Here is a 20,979-nt window from a genome sequence, read left to right as displayed (position 1 = left end):
TGTTGTCAAGATACTTATAAAGGGCTATTTCTAACCTTTTTAGCAATTTTATTCCTCTTGATTTGGCAAGAAGGTATATCTTTCGATACACTCCTAAATTTGGAAGAAGGGTGTCTATAAAGATACACCCTTTTGCCAAGTTTATCAATACATGTGTAGAGTGCTTGAGAACTTGGCAGAAGGGCATACCTCTTGGTATGCCCTTTGTCAAATATAGCGGAATAGACAGGGAAGGGTTTGAAAATTTGGCAGAAGGGCCCATCTCTCACAAGATATGCCTATCTGCTATATCAATCACTTGCACGTTGCCACTGATTTGGCAGAAAGGCATATCTGTAACTAGATAAACCGTTCTGGCGAGACAATCTCGTGTACATTGCCAATTCATTAATTTGACAGACAGGTGTATCTCTACAAACACCCTTCTGCTGAATAAAATGGGTTGCAGTACTTGTAAATATAGCTAGGCAAATAAAGTGTATGTGAATAAAGCCACTGATTCAAAAATATTTTGGGTAGTTTGAGACAAGAAAATTATCAGATAATGAAATTTGAAGTACAATAAACATTCTACAAGATAACTGACTGCCAACATGAAGTTTAATGACTTCTACAGTTAATCAAAATACCAAAACTTCAAGACCAATTTTCTCTGTTTTTCAGCTATCGTAAGGTTTAGAGAGGCCCTTTTACCAAAACATGGCCCAGCTGGAAAAGAAGTTGTATATACTGTACATACCATATATTTAGCGAGTCTATCTTTCATGAATTGGGACTTCCCAACCATTTCTTAAGTGGTTAAATTCTGATTGTGGATTACCATAGTGAATGCAAAATGTATGTGTGCACGTCACATTCATGTCAGGTTTAGACTCAATATTTTCGTGTGTTTTTAAATTTGCGAGTAGCACCTGACTAGCAAAATTTGCAAAAATAGAAACATTGCAAAATATTTGCTGTATACAGTACCAAGTATGCAATGATTCAGGCCAAAGTGATGTAAATGCTTTCTCAAATATACATTGGACCTGTCTTTCACAGACTCTCAAACTTTGCTTCAAATTTGTAAATTGTGTGTTTGTCTGCATGATTATAAAATTCTCACTATTATTCCAGGACATTAACAAGTCTTATGTTTGTGAAAAAAAAAAAACCCAAAACGTTTTGTATGACTACCTGTAGTCACTCCCTTACCCACATCTTATACTTTCTACAAGTTCACTAGTCAGTAATATTTCCTCTTCACATGAGTGTGAAGTGGATTATGCCACAATGATCAACACATATACAGGTCTGCTGTCAATCTCTGTCTCAAAGCATAGAGTCCTACACTTTACCTACATGTACCATGGAGAGCACACACAAATCTACAGACCAATTCATGTGCCCTTTGAATGACATTTAGTTCACAGTGACGATGAGGTATGTAGGCATTTCTTGCCTGTTGACTGGAGCCTCATACATGCAGTAAATAACTGGTCATCCGCTACCATGCTTTGATATCTAGTGTATACACCATATCGTAATCACTTTTGCTCTTACAACTACAAAGCTTAGCTATATTGCACAATATCTATTCATTTGTGAGCAATTCTCTGATATTGGTACAACTTACCTATTCATACTTTTATGATCATAAAAACCTTAGGGGAAGAACCTCCCTCATAAATACAAGAGAAGAAAACAATTGCTGCTATGTATTTCACTTCTGGAACAATATTCATATTGTGAATCAAATCATATACTAGAAAAATATCATATGAGCAGTAACCTCATAACTGGAGTAAATTCTGCCATTGCTGGAATCATTACTTTCTCCTTTAAACTAAAAACATAATTACACATTGTATACATTGTTTAAAAAAATACATGCATTTCTTGACTCAAGCAAAAGGAATTTTGTTCCCTTGGTTACCACGTACAGCTTACACCAAATATACCAGGAATGGTACAGATTGAGAAGCTATAGTCCCTTACACCAAATATACCAGGAATGGTACAGATTGAGAAGCTATAGTCCCATGTATAATATATCATGAAATTTTGGCTACTGGTAGCATTATGTAATTTTATGCATAATACATTCAAATACAAACCCAGACACAGTACAATACAAACAAGCCCAATGGATGTTTGAGAAAAATATAAATTTGTAAATGTGGCAAGGGACTGCCTAGATATACCTTTTATGCTCCAAATGACAAAGAAATTTGGTTTTCCAGTTGCAGAAAGGATCCTGTTACAGTGGCAAAATACATGTTTGGTAATATTTTCACTCAATACCACCTGGTATAATCCTGTCTCACATAGACAGTGGACATACATGCACTGAACATTTGTGACTTTGCCTTTGTCTGTTTGAATGACATGATTGTTTTCTCTCTACCTCAGGAAAAAGACACATATGGTGATGAAAGCATGAGAGATCAGCTACCATTCCTTCTAATGTGACATTTTACCCTGCAAACGATGAATAGACTGTAATAGATGATGGTGAAGGACTAGAGTTTGGCTGGCACAGACATATCTCCAACACTCAATGGGACACCAACTGGTACCTGGATGAACTCCCCTGTACCAAGGAAGGAAACATGAGAGACAAATGGGAGACAAGGATAAGAGATAATCACTCTTCTCAGTCTTCTGCCACAAATCTTGTACAGGAGTAGAAATGAAAGCAAATATTTTCCATTATGCACAAAAGCAATACTTATTCCTTCAGAAAATTCAAAACTTTATACATACGTGTATGGTGAAAGTCAGTGAATAATAACACAATTTCTATATCGTGGTTTGTTTTACAATTTTTTTTTGGATACTTATTGCACAATATGTCAAGAGAGACAGGAGAGAAAAAAACCAAAACAAACCACAAAAGAAAAGGAAAATCTCACCAATCTTATCTGCCACTCTTGAGACTGCATCTGTAGTCCATGAAATTATTGCTCCATTGGTGCTAAATTGAAGAAAAAAAAATCTACTGAGTGCATAGGAAGGGTAAATATATAAACAGAATGCTATGACAGTGCATCACAAATCCAAATAAACTTGCACATGTTGTTTTTGCAGTAGTCCCCAAAATTTGTGTAGACTTATTTTTTTTTTCTTTTGGGGTATAATCTGAAAGAGTAACCTTTCTATCTTTATCTGAAGCTAGGAATAGCGAAGGAATTAAGGTAGAGTTTGTACATATCTTTCAACTTTCCATTCTCCATTTTCTACCCATATGTTGCATATTGTACATGAAAATCCTTAAAAAAGAAATAGATAAAATGAAAAAAAAAACCCTCTAAAGAACAGCCAGCACTGATTGTTATCATGCTTAGAACATAGGATTTGCTTGTGCATAAGCATGCCAAGTTGTTGTTGTTTTAAATCCATCATTTTTTCTTTTTTTGGTCCCATGTATTACAAGGAGTCAGTCAATGCACTTCAATAGATTCTCAGCTTCAGTCCTTTCTCCTTACAGTAACTTTCCTTGTGGCTGGATTGTCACCTCTTGTTTCAGTGGGTTAAGGACATCAAATTTGGACAGACTATATATCATGCTATGGCAGAGAGTCTCTCTTTATTTGACTGCCACTTGACTTTTTGTTGGTTTTGTGATGCAAAGTAATATTTCACAATGCAGAGACACATCATTCCTCCACAATCAATGTAAGAATGCATGGAATGTATCTTCTCTTCTCATTAGTATTCACACTGAGTGTGAAGAAACTTTGTCTGTCTTCAAACCTTATCTTTTCATATTTATGAAAGATATTTCTAATCATGTGAGAGTTATAAACTGTTTGGGTACTCCTCACTGACTTCAAACTCCAAATAACATTCAATACAATAAGCCAGTTTAGGGTTCCACTTTGCACATGGGCAGAAAAGGATCATTCATACCAACAAGGCACATTGGTTTTTAAACGCACTGAGGTAAGCATTTGTGATGTAATGATTATTCAAGTAATCCTTATAATTGGTGCTCACCAGCACAACCACCTGACAGCAGAAGTACTATTTGGCAATATCAACAGAAAAATATTGTTGATACATTCAATGCAAAAGAATAAAAACAGATGTTTCCAAAGTCTTGATTGATGGACCAATCAGGGGCCTGTCTTATAAAGACTTGTGATAGAAATCAATCACAAGTTTCTTGTGAGCTGCAATGCAAGTTGCGATCGATTTAGGGACTTGTGATTGATTTGAAGGCTTTATAAGACGGGGGCCAGGTCACCTGGTCCATGCAAATTTATCCGTTGTTTGAACATGACTGGTGAATTTCATTAACTGCTACATCGGGCAAGCTCATTCAATTTGTCACTTTGAAAACAAGTGAAGTGCCTAACCAAGTGGGAAAAAAGAAAAGTCATTTGTACCCACGTACACATAAGCTACTCTGAACTGGCTTATATATGTGTGATAGCTCCTTGACAAGTCAATCTAAAAAGCAGCTCTCAACAAACATTCACACTGGATTATGCACACATTTAAAGGAGAAATACTTTGTCATGGAAGTGAATACACATCAAGCTTAGTTGTTATTGGGCAAATTTGATTTGAAAAATATAGATGGACAAACATGATAATGGTTTGCTTTTGGGAAGGCAAAAATAGGCTCCATTAGCTATATGTTCTTGTAAACACATTGAAAAATGAGATAAAATGGCCATCTGAAAGGCCTCATGGTGTATTTACACACAACTTCTAAATCTAAGCAGCTGGTGTATTCACTTGTCAGTCATGGTGATTGTACAAAAAATGACAGAATTCCACTCACCTCTTTTCCCTCAGGACAACACCCATTTGGATGAGAGCGGTCAAGGCATTGGTCAATAGATTGAGGGACAACACCTCATAATGATGAAGCTTTCCTATGAATGTAGATCATCAAGTTTGAATGTGTAAGCTTGTAGCTGAAGCTTCCATGCCTTAACTGAATTCTTTACACTTTATCTTTGAAACTGCATGTAAAGAATATATTTTGTGCAGATACTTTTAGCATGCAAATAAATTTATCATTTACATCATTGAGTTGAGTGTAAGTGAAAATACTGGGAAAGTAACATACTTGCTCTATAACCTCTGTACAGATAGATGAATAGATTAATGGATTACTGGTATACAGGGGAATCCCGTTATAACGAGATCGTCGGTTTCGGGTGATGTTTCTCGTTATATCTGGATTCTCGTTGTATCCGAACACTTGTGGAATGCACACTTTATATAAACATGCTCTGTTTAAATTGGGTTACATGCATTAAATGATATGATGACGTCATATCGATGAACAGAAAAACAACAAATGCGACAGGAAAATGCGAGAGCATTCTCGCGATAATTACAATAATTTTTTTTTCTTGACGCTTGTTATCGAATGTTTCAGATGGGCCTGCCTTTTGTTATCCCCATGCTGATCAATCTGCACATCTGAGAAGAGAGATGAAGCAAAATTTATGCAACTAAAGGTAATGTAATCGCGCTATCAATGTTGCGTTTAGCGTAACTCCCGTGGATGAATAAGCTGTGAGTAAAATCTGAATTTATCTTTCATTCTATGACAAATTATTGATATAAACCACGCACCACAATTTATACTCTTGTTTTTCATTTCCTCCAGGGAAACCGTGCCCAACATCCTATTTATTCTCTCGCTATTACTGTACAGTGCGATGAGCGAAAAGTGAACTAATTTTACTGCGAGAGCGCCAAGTGCTTCCAGCTTGTTGTGATGCATCAGGTTGAATGTGTGCTTTGCGTGAATGTTTTACCCGATGAGATTGACGGGTGAATGCCGTTTACGAAAACAAGAACCAGTACCGGGTAACTGTGGATTGCAAAATTGACTGAAATAGCACTTGTATTTCGATAAGCTAAGAGTTGAGTTAGTTCAAATTTTAGCATACGACCCCGTCGTATTTTAATTTGGACATCTAATTCAATTTATCTTATAATAAAAGTTACGTGAATGGGTATCTAACTGAGCGGCTAATGTTTGCGAAAGCAACGAATAATAGCAGATTCTAACTTTCTTTAGGGTTCGGTAACAGTTGCGATCAAACTCAAAAACAGTTTTCATTTTTACAACCAGTTTTTCTTAATGGAAAGGATATTTGAACATGTTCAAAATTTCTCCCAAAACATACAATTCGCTGTGTTCGCCGCTCACAGTTAGATACTTCCGTTACGTATCTCTGGAAACATTTCGGATACGTAAATACATGTTAACCATTTTTTCTTGTTTAAGCCATTAAAGAATGTTAATTCGAATTGTAGTGTTTGTGATAACATTTCGGCATAAATAGCGAAGGCTACAGCTTCTAAATATTCTGATGTTGTTCCATCACGTCCCTTGGAAAGAGACTTTATGAACTTGCGGCACGTTACCTTGACTGCGTTCTGTTTGGCACTAGCAGATGGTAGTCTCTGCTTGCACGCAATGATAATTCAGACAATTCGCGGAGAATTAACCTTTTCTGGTTTTGAAATAAAGCGTGATTTTGCCCGTTGTTAAGTTCGGTTTAAAAAAAAAAAGTTGTCGTTATATCGGCACAAATTCGTCTTTGTTTTTAGGCCCGAAAATTATCTCGCAGTGATTCTCGTTGTATCCAATCTCGTTATAATGGGATTCCCCTATATTGAATTTTGATTATTTCGTCTGCATCACTACATTTTTTTATGAAACACAGAATCATAAAACTTAGATAATATGACTTGGAGACTTGAATCTTTAAATCTAATATGATTCAGTTCCGTAATAAATCGTCTCTTTAGAAGTAAAGTACAAACAATACAATGACAGTAAATAATCATGATCTTAGATTTACCTTGTGAAACAATGGTTGCTATGGTAAGCTGGATGTCTTTTGCTGTCTGCTTCAGCGATACACCTTGTGGTGGTGAGGGATGGGCCATAAGATGCTGACAAACCAGCTACAGCCACATGACAAAAAGACACAAGATTCAGTCTGGAAAATATGGACATACTGTCAACAGAGACAATAAACAAATATATACATTATAAAGGGAGAAAGATTGCACAAGCATCCTTTGACCTTCACCCAATTTATCTCAGATAGACTACAAATTAACCTTGTCTAACCCATTGAGGACGAGTCCCGAGTATACTTGGGCAAGTGTCTATGGGAAATGTGTGTTGTAGCAAAATCAGCCCATCCTCAACAGGTTAACATACATTTTGAGGCAAGTTTGATGCCCTTTCAGTCAAGTGCTTCAAAAGTTTCTCCATGATTGGCTGGTTTGTTCATCCTTAGACTTGGACTTCACAATGTCAACTTTAAATGGTAACAACCTACCACACTATTGGTGTGTGGCAAAACTCACTTCATGTATATAAACACATTTCAAAGAATACCTGTTGTCATTTTCACAAGTTATGATGTCCATAATAGTTATTTCATATGACAGACTATCAAAACCATGCTGCCTCATCCATCAAATACTGGTGCAGGAGAGAGAGAGAAAAAAAAAGGGGGGGGGGGGAGAGAAAAGTCTTACCCAGTATCCAAGGAGGAAAGGAGACATCAAACCAGTAAGAAATGCCATCTCTCTCTCTCCCTTTGCTGTTATCCTGATGTCATCTCTACTCACATCCACTGCTCCACTGGCCACAAGCTTGGCAAGCACACTCTCAAATCTCTGTCAATTGAGATGGTAGTGACATGTTACTTCATTGATTCAGTGTTACTTGAATACTGACAGGGACCAAAAAGCATATTTCTAAAGGCCAAGCATCAATATGCATTATGTTATTTTACTTTCAAGATCCACAGGTCTGTATATCACAGTTGCTTTCTCCCTGACTACACCAAAAGGCTACACAGGACTGAGATGCAGAAATGTCAATGTAATCAATGTCCACGTAGAATTACAAAATATAATCACATGAAGGAAAGTAGAGCAGTTTCATTTGTCCAACTCCTTGCATGTATCAAACAGATGTGAAAACCACCCACATGTTTGTTTACTCATTTCAACAACATTGTTCTCCCATAAAAACAAATTGTGTCTTGTCTGGGATACATTTTGTATAGAATGAAATGTTTGGCTAAAAAAAAAAGAAGGTCATGCTGCATTCTGGACAATTCAAGTAAACAGAGCACTTTTAAATAATAATAATAACATGGTCTTCTTTATCCAGGGTAGCCTCTTCATTGTTGCCACTGCTCTACCAGAGGGCCCTGCCATTATTATCACCCTAGCATTGTCAGGTACCCATTTACACACCTGGGTCAAGAGGAACATGGTGGGTAAAAAATCTTGTCCAAGGATGGAGGCACTGGGCACACTTTTGACATATTCCATCAATATACAAGCCCCAAAATACTTTTAACGACACTTTTTTTTCCAATGTATGTGACACTGATACTTGAAAGATGATGAAGAAGAAAGTTGTAACCACACCTGGTGACTGCCTTTAGGCTGTGATGGGAATTCCTCAGACAGCAGTGCAGCCATGAATTCATACTGTGCAAAGAGTTCATCTACAACATAAACAAAGTTCAAATTAATAGCTAGACTTATGAATGATAAACAAGTGTATGATTCACTTTAAGTCAAAACGAACTCATTATCAACAGAGTGAATTTGTCACTTCATCTACTATGAACAATCACTCATGCATTAATCAATTCTTGAAATGGTGAAGGAGTCAAAGAATTTAGTCTGAAAACAGTGCTGCTTCCAAAGAATCATCAAGGAGGGTCCAGACAATACTAGTATGCCAAAATTTAGGCTAAAATTAGTGTGCCTAGAGTTAGGTTAGAATCATGTTTCCAGTATGTAGAGGGTCAGAGTATCTGTCTCCTCTCCTCCCTGCCCCACCCTGAGGGCTACCCATCTTCTTCTCCTCCCTGCCCCGCCCTGAGGGCTACCCATCTTCTTCTCCTCCCTGCCCCGCCCTGAGGGCTACCCATCTACTTCTCCTCCCTGCCCCGCCCTGAGGGCTACCCATCTTCTTCTCTTTGGGCCAATTTCTCTCACTTCTCGTCCTTTGCCCTATCCTAAAGGCCTTGTAATCTTTTTCCTTGTGGGCTAGTCATCCTCACCTCTCTGGGATAGTCATCTTCTCCTCTCTTGGCTAGTAATTCTCACCTCTTTTCTCTTACTCTGGCCCTTGAGGGCTAGCCATTCTCAAATCTTAGTCCCTACCCTGCCCTTAGGGCTAGTCATCCTTACCTTTCAGTCCCTACCGTGCCCCTAGGGTTACCGGTAGTCATCCTTACCTTTCCTGCACTGCTCCAGACCACAAAAGGCCAGTGATAACATCCCATACACAGCCATGGATGCTGCCAGGTAGTTTCGATACATGGCAACATTGACGTGAACGGCTGCATGTGTCAAGACACCCTCTATAGTTGAGGTGTCCACGCTGCCACTGTTGTCATAGAGAGACCTGTTAAAGGTGAGTCTGCCGTCCCTGTGATGTCTAACCAGAGTCTGATGAACACCCAGGTTGGTTTGGATGGTCAGCAGAGCTTCTGAACCTCCTGACACAATCAAGCAAAGATAATCATGGTATCATCATTGTCACTGCAATATTGAGTTAGTACTGTTACAATAAAACAGCCTTGGTACCAACTACTCAGCTGTATGTAAACAATAATTTTTTCATTTTATTTTTTGATTTAAGTGATTATCCCCTGACAAGACAATTGCTCATGTACACAGCAGAAAACACTTGGATTTAACAACCCTGATGCTTGTCATGAACATGTAAACTACTACATATTATGCTCTATCTATCTTTGGGTATTGATTTATAATGTATAGTTCTTTTTTTTAACAATTAATCAGTCCATTATCGTGCTGTACTGTGCTTATGGACAAACTTGACAAAATTAAAGTTACATATGGTCACTGTCAGAATGTGAAATTATATTCATGATATCTTACATACAATGTAGAAATTGCATTAAAGTGTCGACCATTCATACTACATATATATGAATTTGAAGATGATGTGCCTATTTTTCATGTTATTTACAACTGTATAACATTAAGTGCTTAATTTCAGAGTTTTACATTTAATCTTAACCCCCTGATCTTCCCAAGACACCCTTAAAAATGAAAAATTAATAGCCCCAAACTACATATGGACCTACATAAATTCATACTTCTATGTTTTTTCCACCAGTTGTGAAAATGAAATATGAAGGATGGCAAGCTTCAGATGAAATAGCCCTGGCAATAATTGATATAATAGTCTAAAACAACATCAAATTCATAAACGACATGCAGTGAAAACACAATGCTACAGATTCTCTCTTAATCAAGCTCCTTAGATTAGCCTTAAAGTTTGAATTCATCAGCTTTCAAGGCTTGCAAATATCAAGGTAGCATTCAGGTGTTTATTGTTAAACTTCCAATCAAAACATTGTGGACAAAATGAAAGATCATATTCTTCTCCTTCTAATACTGTGCAGACCCTCCTTGGAGCATACTTGCATACCCCCCCTTTTTTTTTTTTTTAATATGAAATCTAAATAGTGCTGGGGTTGAAGGTTTAAATCCTACCTGGCCAACGTACTTGGACCCCGTACTGAGAGACCATGTCCCTCAGCCATACTACCTCTCTGGTCAGCTCAGTGATAACATACATGTCAGGACGCTGCATGAGGCAGGCAGCACACAGTGTCCATGGTGACAAGATTATGTGATCTCGCTGAATCTGTTGAACTTCATGTGCAATGTTTTCTATTGCTTGCTGCTCCTCAGGTACCAATGAGAACAGGAATCTAAGATTTGAAAAGGAATCATATCAAACATTTCAATATTTTCTTGCATTGAGTACTACTGAACTTGTCATTTGTAGTCAAATCATTACTATCATAAGTTATTCTATTATTTCTAATATCATTGTCATTATTATTGCCATATCCAGTCTAATCATAACTAAACAGCCATCAGCGATACAATCACTATCACTCTCAGAGCCTTTGTCATTACACAAATCAAAACTCATTTCATAAAATTCACGAACACTAGTGAAATTGTCATCTGTTCCATAACTACAAGCTGTCAAACTAAAGATGATATGTAAGGCATAGAAGACATTGGTATGAAATTCAACCAGTTAAGTTACAAGTCTTTCACGCGATATTTCAATCCTGCAAACTAGTTATATATTCTATAACATCTGGATGTTTTTCAGGGAGAGTTGACCCACCGGGGAGAGAGGTTGTGGGCTGATCGGTCTAAGGATGACAGATGATCTCTCAGAGAAATTGGATCACAGAAGTGAACTGTTATATTGCCAAAGTCTTCCTGGAAAATCTTTCTAGCTTTCACCAGACCCTGGGAAAGAATATAATACAGAGAGACAGACAAGACTGAACTTTAGAGAAGTGAAATATCTACATGTATCAGAACACAAGCCATGTATCATTGGACATATCATGTACACTTCATATGGATTTATGACAGTATGACATTTAATCATGATGAAAGTTTGACAAATGCTTTATACTAAAACATTATAAAGAGTAATATGATAGAGGAACATTGAACTCATACTTAGTAAACTCAGGAGAAAGATTTGTTATAATGTAGGAGCTCACTGTATGCTACATGTCAGGAAGATATTCTTCTAAGTTCTATCACCTAAATATTGGTATGTTTCAACAACAATTACAGTATATACAGTGAAGCTGTATTAGCATTTCAAATGGAACAAAAATACAGCATATGGTAAAGAATACAAGACTTTTAACAGCTTAAAGGGACTGTACAGTTCTGGTTGAAATGAAGATTTAGCTTTTAACGTTTTGCGAGATATTCAAAAACCACTCTATGAGATGTCAGAGAGCATGCAATTCTAAGGGGAATCAAAAGTTTATTTGATGAAAATCGGTTTTGAAATGGCTGAGATATCCAAAAACAAGGTGAAACAAAGAGATCCTAATAAACGGCGTGGCCTGTCGCCTTTTATTATTATCACTTTTTTGGATATCTCAGCCATTTGAAAACCAATTTTCATCAAATAAATGTTGAATCCTTCTTAAAATTACATGCTCTTTATATTTCATAAAAGATTTCTCATTATCTCACTTAGGAATGTTATAAACCTGTGTAAATCCTCACCTTAACCCAGTACTGTACAGTCCCTTTAAGAATAATCTTGTTATCCTGTAAATAAATTGTCATTTTGATTCTAATACTATGACACAATGTGGCAGACAACATGAAATACACTCATAAGGATGATTATCAGATTGATATCACAGTATGACTGCATAGTTGATGTTCGCTGGCTGGTGTGTCACAATAGGTACAGTACCAGTTAACAATTCACTTGGCTCTCATCCAATCGATACTAATACAGTTTAAATCATATTACTGGTAACTATCATATAACAAGGTACGCTGTAACCAAAAACCTCTGTTGACCATCTGAACTTGTGTCCCATTTTGGGGATGTAACTTCATAAGGCTCTCATGTACAGACTTACAGTGTTGAATATTCAAGCCCTTTTTTCTCGTTGCTGGTGGTCATTTTTTTTTTTTTCTCTCCTTTTTTCATAAGGAGACATTATCTATGAGGAAAATACCTGTGGTCCTCTTGAACATGAACACGGTTCACCAGTAGCCATGTTTACAAGATGAATGTCTTGTTGGATCAAAAGCGTATGACTTATTGTGAACAGGAAAGTGATTTCAAACAATTATCTGCAATGATTACCGAGGTAGACTCCTTTGGCTTGGGTGTTCCAAGCATTTCCTGAGCGTGGAGCTTCTCTTCTACAATCCTGTCATAGCTGATACTAATGGGAACCAGTGTCACATCTGTCACTTTGCCCTTCAGAAATGGCTCCACAACAACAGAGAGTAGGCCTAGGCAAACAGGAGATAAGATATCAGTCATTCTCAAAGGACACAACTAGCAAGGGGCAGATGAGTGGTCAGGGCAGGTGAACATTGTGTCCAATTTCTATTCTCTGTATTGTACAACGATGAATGATTCTCTGTGAATTTCAGACATACTGAAGACCCTCAGTTATAGCTGACATAGACATTAGCATAAAAAAGTACCTACATTGAAATAGTCTATATATGGTTTCACAGCTCATCATTACTTGCAACAACTGTTCACAGAAATTCCCTGTTTCTTTATTTCACTAGCTGTACCGTAAGAACTTTCATTTTGGGAAGTATTCAATGCATTCCATATATTTTGGTGTGAGAATATTTTATGCTATACATGGAAATTGCCCACGAGTTACAATTCTGGTAAAGTTTCAAATCTACTTGCATTGCTCACAGAAAACAAAAAATGCCTCATTGTGCAGAGTTTAAAGAAAACACGGCCTCAGTAATTTGTTAGTTTTCATTTCTCTGATAACTGCAGAAGTTATGTTTTCTCTACAAAAAATACAAAGAAGAGGGTTGACAAAAAAATCAATTAGATGTGACTTCCCACAAGAAATTCTGAAAAAAAAAACCCTACTTGGTTGCAGTGAGGATATCAAAGTGCCTTTGAACGGTGTAATCTGTATAATCAACACATTTCTTCCAAGGGACCACAATCAGATAGGGCATATTGACATAAACTGTGGTAAGGACACACAAATGACAAAGACATGACAAATCAATACACTGTCTATATAAGGCTAAGTCTTTTCGCATTTCAAGCCTATCAGAGGTATGATGATGTACAATGTCAATGGTGTTTCATGAATACAGTCTTTGGAGGGTTAAGCAACAATCCACACTCTTCAGAACAGCTTAAACTCGTGTTGACATTTCTACACTGTAAGTTCTCTGAGAGTTCATTGACAAGTGATGTATGTAATGTATTATGCTGAAGTAGATTAAGCACCACATGCATCACATCATTTCTTTAAAATCCAGTCAAACCTGCCTTAGCAGTCACCTATCTGTAACAGCCACTAAAAAGAAAATATCTTCTTAGAAAAAAGAAGAAGCTATGTTAAAGAATCTGTCTGCAATGGCCATCTGTCAATAGCAACCACTACATGTACTTTTTTTTTTTTTTTTTTTTTGGGGGGGGGGGGGGGGTCTCCCTTGGGTGGCCGCTAAGATAGACAGGTTTGGCTGTATATGACACTGATGTGGAACAGACAATGGTACACAATAGACTGAGATTCATGTATAATGTGCAAAGTTATCACACTTCTATAAATTGCCACTAATGTCATATCTTGCATAAAGGAAGCAAAGGATAAACTATACTTCTCTTTCAAACAGATTGACACATGAAGAACTTGAATGGTTTTCTGCCCCTGCTCCAGAAAACACATACTGACACACACACACATACTGTACTGACATAGGAAAAATGTATCCAGTGCCCATTCAAGCTATAACCATAACATAACAAATATTCAGACCTAATTCATGCAAAGAATGAAGAGGTGTGATAGATAATAGCAAAGATTTATAGGTCACCAATCATTTTCGCTTTTCTTTGAAAAAATATAAGACGATTAATTGACTCTCTGCTACAAGATGTTCACAGGGTACCCTACTATACCGCTCAGTATCTATATACCGGTACTATCTCACTATGAATACCAGCTTATTTTACTGACAATGTATGAACAACTTGATAGATTTAAGCATTGTTTTTACATGTCCTGTATTCACAATATTCAGATCCCTCCCTTGCACTACATGTATGTACAGAGTCAAAATGACTTAATTTCCTATAGGAGGTTAAACCTGCTTTTACTGGCAAAGAATAGATTACTTTAGGCATAAAAACATTCTTATCTTTTGTTTTATAATATCAACACACACACACATGTAAATGATAGGACAACCCCCCCCCCCCTCCACACACACACACAATACAACCATAACATCATACTGTATATTCACAAGATTTTTGCAGTCAGTTCTATGCCTTTGAAGAAGACTGCATTGAGCTAACAGTGACATCAATCAAAACCGAAATTGAATCATTGCATATGGTACATGTATCATCAAAATAGTCCATGATATGAATACTGTACATTCACAGTGCTGGATAAGAAAGAGTTCTCAACCTCTTTGTATGATTGCATCAGCCTGAGGGAAAGAAGATGATTTTTCCTTACCCAACTTTGGAGAGAGAAACTTTCCAATTCGACTTCGTGTCCCCTCAACAAAGAATTCAATAGGAGCTTCACCATTGACAAGGGTAACCTGCGTGTATTCTGTGAATATTGCCCAGTAGAGTTTGTCCGAACCAAATGACCTTCGGATGTAGAAAGCACCAGCTCTTCTCAAGATCTCTCCAACAAACTTCATGTGCATAAAATCTGTTAAATCAGAAGAAGAGAAGTGCTGCATAACCAGTGGATACAATGTACAGTTGTTTGTGCAAATTATCTCATATGTCTATAGACAAAACATACTTTTCAGATTCTCTTTAATCTTCATTTAGGTACACTTCTACCATGTAATGGACCAATCCTAAACAGGTTTATTTTGCTCAGGTTATACTTTACTAACTTTTGAATATCAAAATCAATTTTCTGATAAATTTGGTAAATACAAAGTAGGAAAGTACATGCTAAAATGATAATTGATTTAATATCATCTTATTACAGATTGAATTCACTCATGAAGAAAAAAGCACCAAAACAGCAATGACAATGAAAGATAACTAAAGCATTTTGGCTAGCTTAGAAGTTCACAAGGGATTTGCTGAAAAAACAACTATGTTAATGTTTGGATATGCAATGTACAATTGTAAAGGGAATTCCAATCAGAAATAAAATTGTTATAAACAAAACAAGGCAAGTGCCATATTGTGCACGCCAATTCGCATAGAAAAAAATTAATGTTTTTCTAACTCGCAGAAGTTCATTGACCCACCTACGACCTTGGACCTTGTGGTGACCTTCAACTCCCCAATGGACATTTACCATCCAAGTTTGGTCACAAACGGACAAAGGATCAAAAGTTATGAGCTATAATCGAAACGCGCCATAAAAACTTAACAATGGGCCCTAACAGTTCGTTGACCCCTGTCTGTGACCTTTGACCTTGTGATGACCTTCAACTCCCCAAGGGATATCTACCATCCAGGTTTAGTCACAAACGGACATAGGAATTAAAACTTATGAGCCATAATCGAAACGCGCCGTAAAAACTTAACATTGGGCCCTAACAGTTCGTTGACCCCTGTCTGTGACCTTTGACCTTGTGGTGACCTTCAACTCCCCAAGGGACATCTACCATCCAAGTTTGGGCACAAATGGACATAGGTATCAAAAGTTATGAGCCATAATTGAAATGCACCGTAAAAACTTAACATTGGGCCCTAAAAGTTCATTGACCCCTGTCTGTGACCTTTAATCTTCTGGTGACCTTCAACTCCCCAAGGGACATTTAACATCCAAGTTTGGTCACAAACGGACAAAGGGATCAAAAGTTATGAGCCATAATCAAAACAAGCCGTAAAAACATAACATTGGGCCTTAAAAGTTCGTTGACACCTGTCTGTGACCTTTGACCTTGTGGTGACCTTCAACTCCCAAAGGGACATCTAACATCCAAGTTTGGTCACAAACGGACCTAGACCCCGTTTACAGTGTGAGGCTCGGCCGCGGCTCAGCTGCTACCTTCATTTCAGTGTAAACGCGCAAAAGGCCAATGCGAGGCCCAAATTGGCCTCGCATTTGGCCATGCTCTGGAGGTGGTCTCGGCCGCGGCCAAGCCGCGGCCAAGCCCGGCCTTTTCTCAGCGTAAACTGGGCCAAATGCGCGGCCAATTTTAGTCTGGCTTCCAAACCCTCTGCCTGTATTATTTCGCTATTCAGGATATTAACCCCCTCAACATCAAAAACTAGTATAGTTTAAGTTGGTTTTGTCCTGCAAAGGATCTTTTCCCTCGGCAAAGGCCTTTGCCAGAACGGCGACTTCGTCACCACGGAATTCAGTTGGCACAGGGTCTGAAATACCAAATTGCATTTGTTTACAAGCAGAGCGCCACTATGACAAAATATTGAAAGGTTTGAATCAAAAGTGCGGCTGAGCCTGGCAGTGTAAACGGACAAAATTGAGGCTGGGCTCGTCCGCGGCTCGGCTGCTGCTTGGCCCAGCCCCGCACTGTAAACGGGGTCCTATACATCAAAAGTTACACCAGGCCTCGAATTTCGCCAGTTTTAGGGACAGGCAATTTTTGGTTTTAGGGGCACTCTCTCTCAAAATTTTCTAAGGGCAGCAAGGTCCAAAAGTTGCAGTAAGCACGGTAATTTTGAGAGAGGCACTGCGGCAAGTAGATAGGGCAGTGCGGCAAATTGCCTTCTGCCTCCCGGGTAATTCGAGGCCTGTTACACTTGTATGAGCCATAATTGAAACGCGCTGTAAAAACTTAACATTGGGCCCTAAAGTTCATTGACCTCTGCCTGTGACCTTTGACCTTGAGGTGACCTTCATGTTTGGTAAAATGTGTAACTTTGTATAACCACTCTTCCCTCCAAGTTTGATTGAAATTGAAGTCCTCAGTAGAGAGTTATTCAAGTTTTTGTAGCATTACGGATGGACGGACGGACAGACGCCGCAGGCGATCCCTTAGTCTCCCCACACCTCCAGAGGGCTCAACAACAAAACAGCATAAAAAGGCACCCAACAAGTGACACATATACTCAGTCCCATATCCAAGTTTATGTTTAGATTAAGTAACATTTTTTTTTGCCTGATATATTTAAATTATTTTACTTGGAATTGTTCATTTCATAATCACAACACTAGAATACCTGTAATATCCATCCTCCTTTCAATCACATTTATTAAAATGTTATAATCTTCCATTCTTTTTTTAAGATAATGGTCCAATCCTTTGGAATAATTAAATTCAGTCAAAGGTAGTAAGTCCTTAAAACAATTAATGAGACTTTATTAAAAAGATTGTTTGGATAAACTTGAAACTCAGTGTAATTTATGAGACTGATAGTAGGTATTCCTTCTTTTCCTTCTCTTGCACCCTTCGTATTTGGAATGTATTTTTTGTACTTTTGTGTGTGTATCACCAATGTTTTAATGTCTGATAAGGAAATAACCTCAATTCAATTCAATTCAATTCTTAGAGGCAAAAATCAGCAGAAACTTGCTGTAATGATCATACCAGATTACAAGTTTTGTTTTTTAGCGTGCCATGTTAGATCATACAATGTTGACCTATCTCATGAATAATACAGTCACATCACGCAGTCATATATTCTTCACATCAAGTCAAATTAATGCTACAAGTGTATATCACATCACAATATATCAAATACAAACTGACATCACATCATCTGAAGTCAAAACCTGACTTTACTCACCAGCCCCAGCAGCGATGACTGGAAGTGGAAGATGGTAGTGAAATAAGATGTAGGACATGAGAAGGAAGTCGAGGTAGCTCCGATGAGTTGGAAGAAGGACAACTGGCGTCTCTCTCATTCTTGTCTTCATCTGAAATAAAAGAACTAAAATCATGAAGTACAAAAAACCTATACTTCTGATTAAAAACAAACTATCAAACAAACAACCCCCCCCCCCAAAAAAAAAAAACCCACAAAAAACAAAAACCCAACAAAACAAAACAAAACAAAAAATCAATAATGAATTTGCTTGGAGTTACATAGGGCCTACTTGTACCACATTGTTCTGACTGGTCTTTTCAGACAAAGAATCAACTGCTGATACTAGGTATTACATTGTTTATAACAAGTCTTTATGAAAGGAAATCATCAAATGTCATTCAGAGCAGGTATTGGACATATTTGACGTCATAATTGTTTTGCTTTTAAAATCTGATTCTATCACTGTATCTTTGTGTTTGCAAAGGTGATAATTCTCTGACTTGATATTAGGTCATCACAACTGAGACTGAGAGTCACTACCTTTATCACATCAAATTTACACATGTTTACAGGAAAGAACTTTATTAGCATTCTAACCAGGTATCATTCAAGAAAATTATACACCACCCATATGACCATTAACAATTCAGCAAAAATGTAAGGAAAAATAACTACAACTTTTAAAGAATGACCACACATGCACTAATGTTGGAAAAATTTACAAGTGAGAACAAGTTCATAATCCATAAATCTTGCACACAAATAGAGAGTGAACCTAACCTTTTGAACGCCAGCTGGGTTGACATAGACATGTTGAAAGAGTTGTTGGAAGACTTTTGAGAAGATGACTGCCAGACATCGCAGGTTGGTCATGTTGAGATTGTGACCCATCTCTACAAGGATGGCATCTGCTTCCTTGTACACCACCTCTGGCTCCACTCCCTTCTCAGAGACAAGCTAGATGACAGAGAAGATGCAAGCATGGAGAACAGAGCTGGAGAAAACATCACACTGAAGGTATGAGTCATGGGCTGTAGAACCAGGAACAGGATGAAAACCCTTTATGGACTGGTCAGCCTTCTAAATAACAATGTTCTGTGGACCCTGCATGTAATCTTACTGAACTGGGACAAATGTACCAGTAATATCCATAAGGGCCTACTTGGTATCATCAATGCCTCCAAATGTCACTAATTTCTGTCTGATGGCCCTTAGCATAATACTGGCTATAGACATTTTGGAGGGAAATAGCAGCAATTCAACATGTGTTATGACATTGTTTATTAATGACAGCAATATACATATATACACAAATAGAAGTTAAGAAATTAGATGGGGAAAAGAAATTGAGATAACTTCTTACCTCTTCAATGACATGTCTTAGTCGCTGTGACTTCAAGACATGTTCTTTCACTTCATGAGGAGTCTGTTTCTTCATGTGCCTGTATTCTGGCACACCTCGTAATGTCTGCAACCCAAACCTGATGTCCGAGCCAACCCTCCTAGGCTCCAGGATGTCATCATATTCACATCTCAGTCTTGCCATTTCTCCTCCTGGCATGCAAGTAAAGATCAAAGCAAATGTCTTTACAAGCTGCAAATATGTTGAAGTGTATAATTGTGGTACTCAGTTCAGGTGACATTCACATGTTCAGGTTACTCTCTGCTGAACTTGCACATTAATATGCTCAAAATGAAGAAAATAAACTTAGTTATATCATAGAGCCAAAATACAGGTGGAAATTACCTTAAAAGCCTGCTTCAAGGATCTATGTCCCATGCCACAATTTGACCACACGCAGAAGCATAGATTCGTAATACAAGAAGTTAGTTGGTGGTCAAAGTTTGGACGGCATCATGGGTGGCTTGCTTTATCTGGCATCTTGGGTTTGTGGAGGCTATCGATGAGAATACCATTCTTTAAATTAAAATATCAATGTAAATTAGATCTACATCCTGCAGTTTATGGCCGTAAAAGTAACTGCAATTGGTCCCTGATCTAGTCATCTGACGAAATCAACATGGACACACATGTCCAAATACACATTCTAGCAGAGTGTTTAGTCAAGGAGTCCAGGCCGGTAGAGTCGGCTTGGAGCTTCCTTCACGTCCCGCTGGCGCTGATTATTGCCAGCTGTCGAATAAAATGTAACAGTTATATCTAATTACGGACGGCCGACAGGTACGTATGTCAGTCCGGCGATTCTTAAACTATAATTTCCAAAGAGGTAGAGATCTAACAAGAGTCAGTGTTGGATATTTCACGAGAATCGCTAACCCTTAAATTTCCAAGCCTTACCTTTCTTTACTTACTTTTATTTCTCAACAAGCTGCAGTGCGAAGAACGGTCCACAGCCACTTCATCCGAGGCCGTCACTTTCGTATCACAGCGAGGGTCGTCAGCCAAGCGACCCTGCACCACCCTGGCCTGCGTGCCCGTCGTAATAGCTCCATGCATACATTGACAAAGGAACGTAGAATCGTACGATCTTCGCTCACGCATAGTCTTGGATACCAGAAGATTTCATAAATTGGTTGATAGCTCATGTCTGGAGTACATAAGCGTCAAAGCGACGATGTAGTGAAGGAATTTGCTGCTATGTTACATACAAGTACTAGTAATCAATTGACTGGTACATAAGACTCAGGAAGGGGTGTGACACCTGCACGTGGAA

The 20,979-nt window shown here is 38.0% G+C and overlaps 1 protein-coding gene across 1 annotated transcript; it reads right to left on the bottom strand.

The window, feature by feature from the left end:
* Positions 1-2,252: 2,252 nt before the first annotated feature.
* LOC139740863 (dihydroxyacetone phosphate acyltransferase-like) lies at positions 2,253-20,622 on the bottom strand. The gene is made up of 15 exons (XM_071651446.1): positions 20,604-20,622; positions 19,668-19,858; positions 19,085-19,261; positions 18,284-18,413; positions 15,069-15,272; positions 12,692-12,843; positions 11,180-11,307; positions 10,528-10,748; positions 9,237-9,500; positions 8,416-8,495; positions 7,510-7,650; positions 6,819-6,924; positions 4,772-4,865; positions 2,895-2,956; positions 2,253-2,572 (listed from the first exon to the last, which is right to left on the bottom strand). Exons 2-15 carry the CDS (start codon positions 19,848-19,850, stop codon positions 2,502-2,504), a joined length of 2,013 nt encoding a protein of 670 aa, XP_071507547.1. The 5' UTR covers positions 19,851-19,858; positions 20,604-20,622; the 3' UTR covers positions 2,253-2,501.
* Positions 20,623-20,979: the final 357 nt, after the last annotated feature.

The sequence above is a fragment of the Diadema antillarum genome, unplaced genomic scaffold (genome assembly GCF_040938485.1).
Source record: "Diadema antillarum isolate AM-2024a unplaced genomic scaffold, OU_Dant_1.0 seq00000889_RagTag, whole genome shotgun sequence".
In the NCBI taxonomy this organism is placed as follows: domain Eukaryota; kingdom Metazoa; phylum Echinodermata; class Echinoidea; order Diadematoida; family Diadematidae; genus Diadema; species Diadema antillarum.
This window is presented reverse-complemented; position numbering and strand designations above follow the sequence as displayed.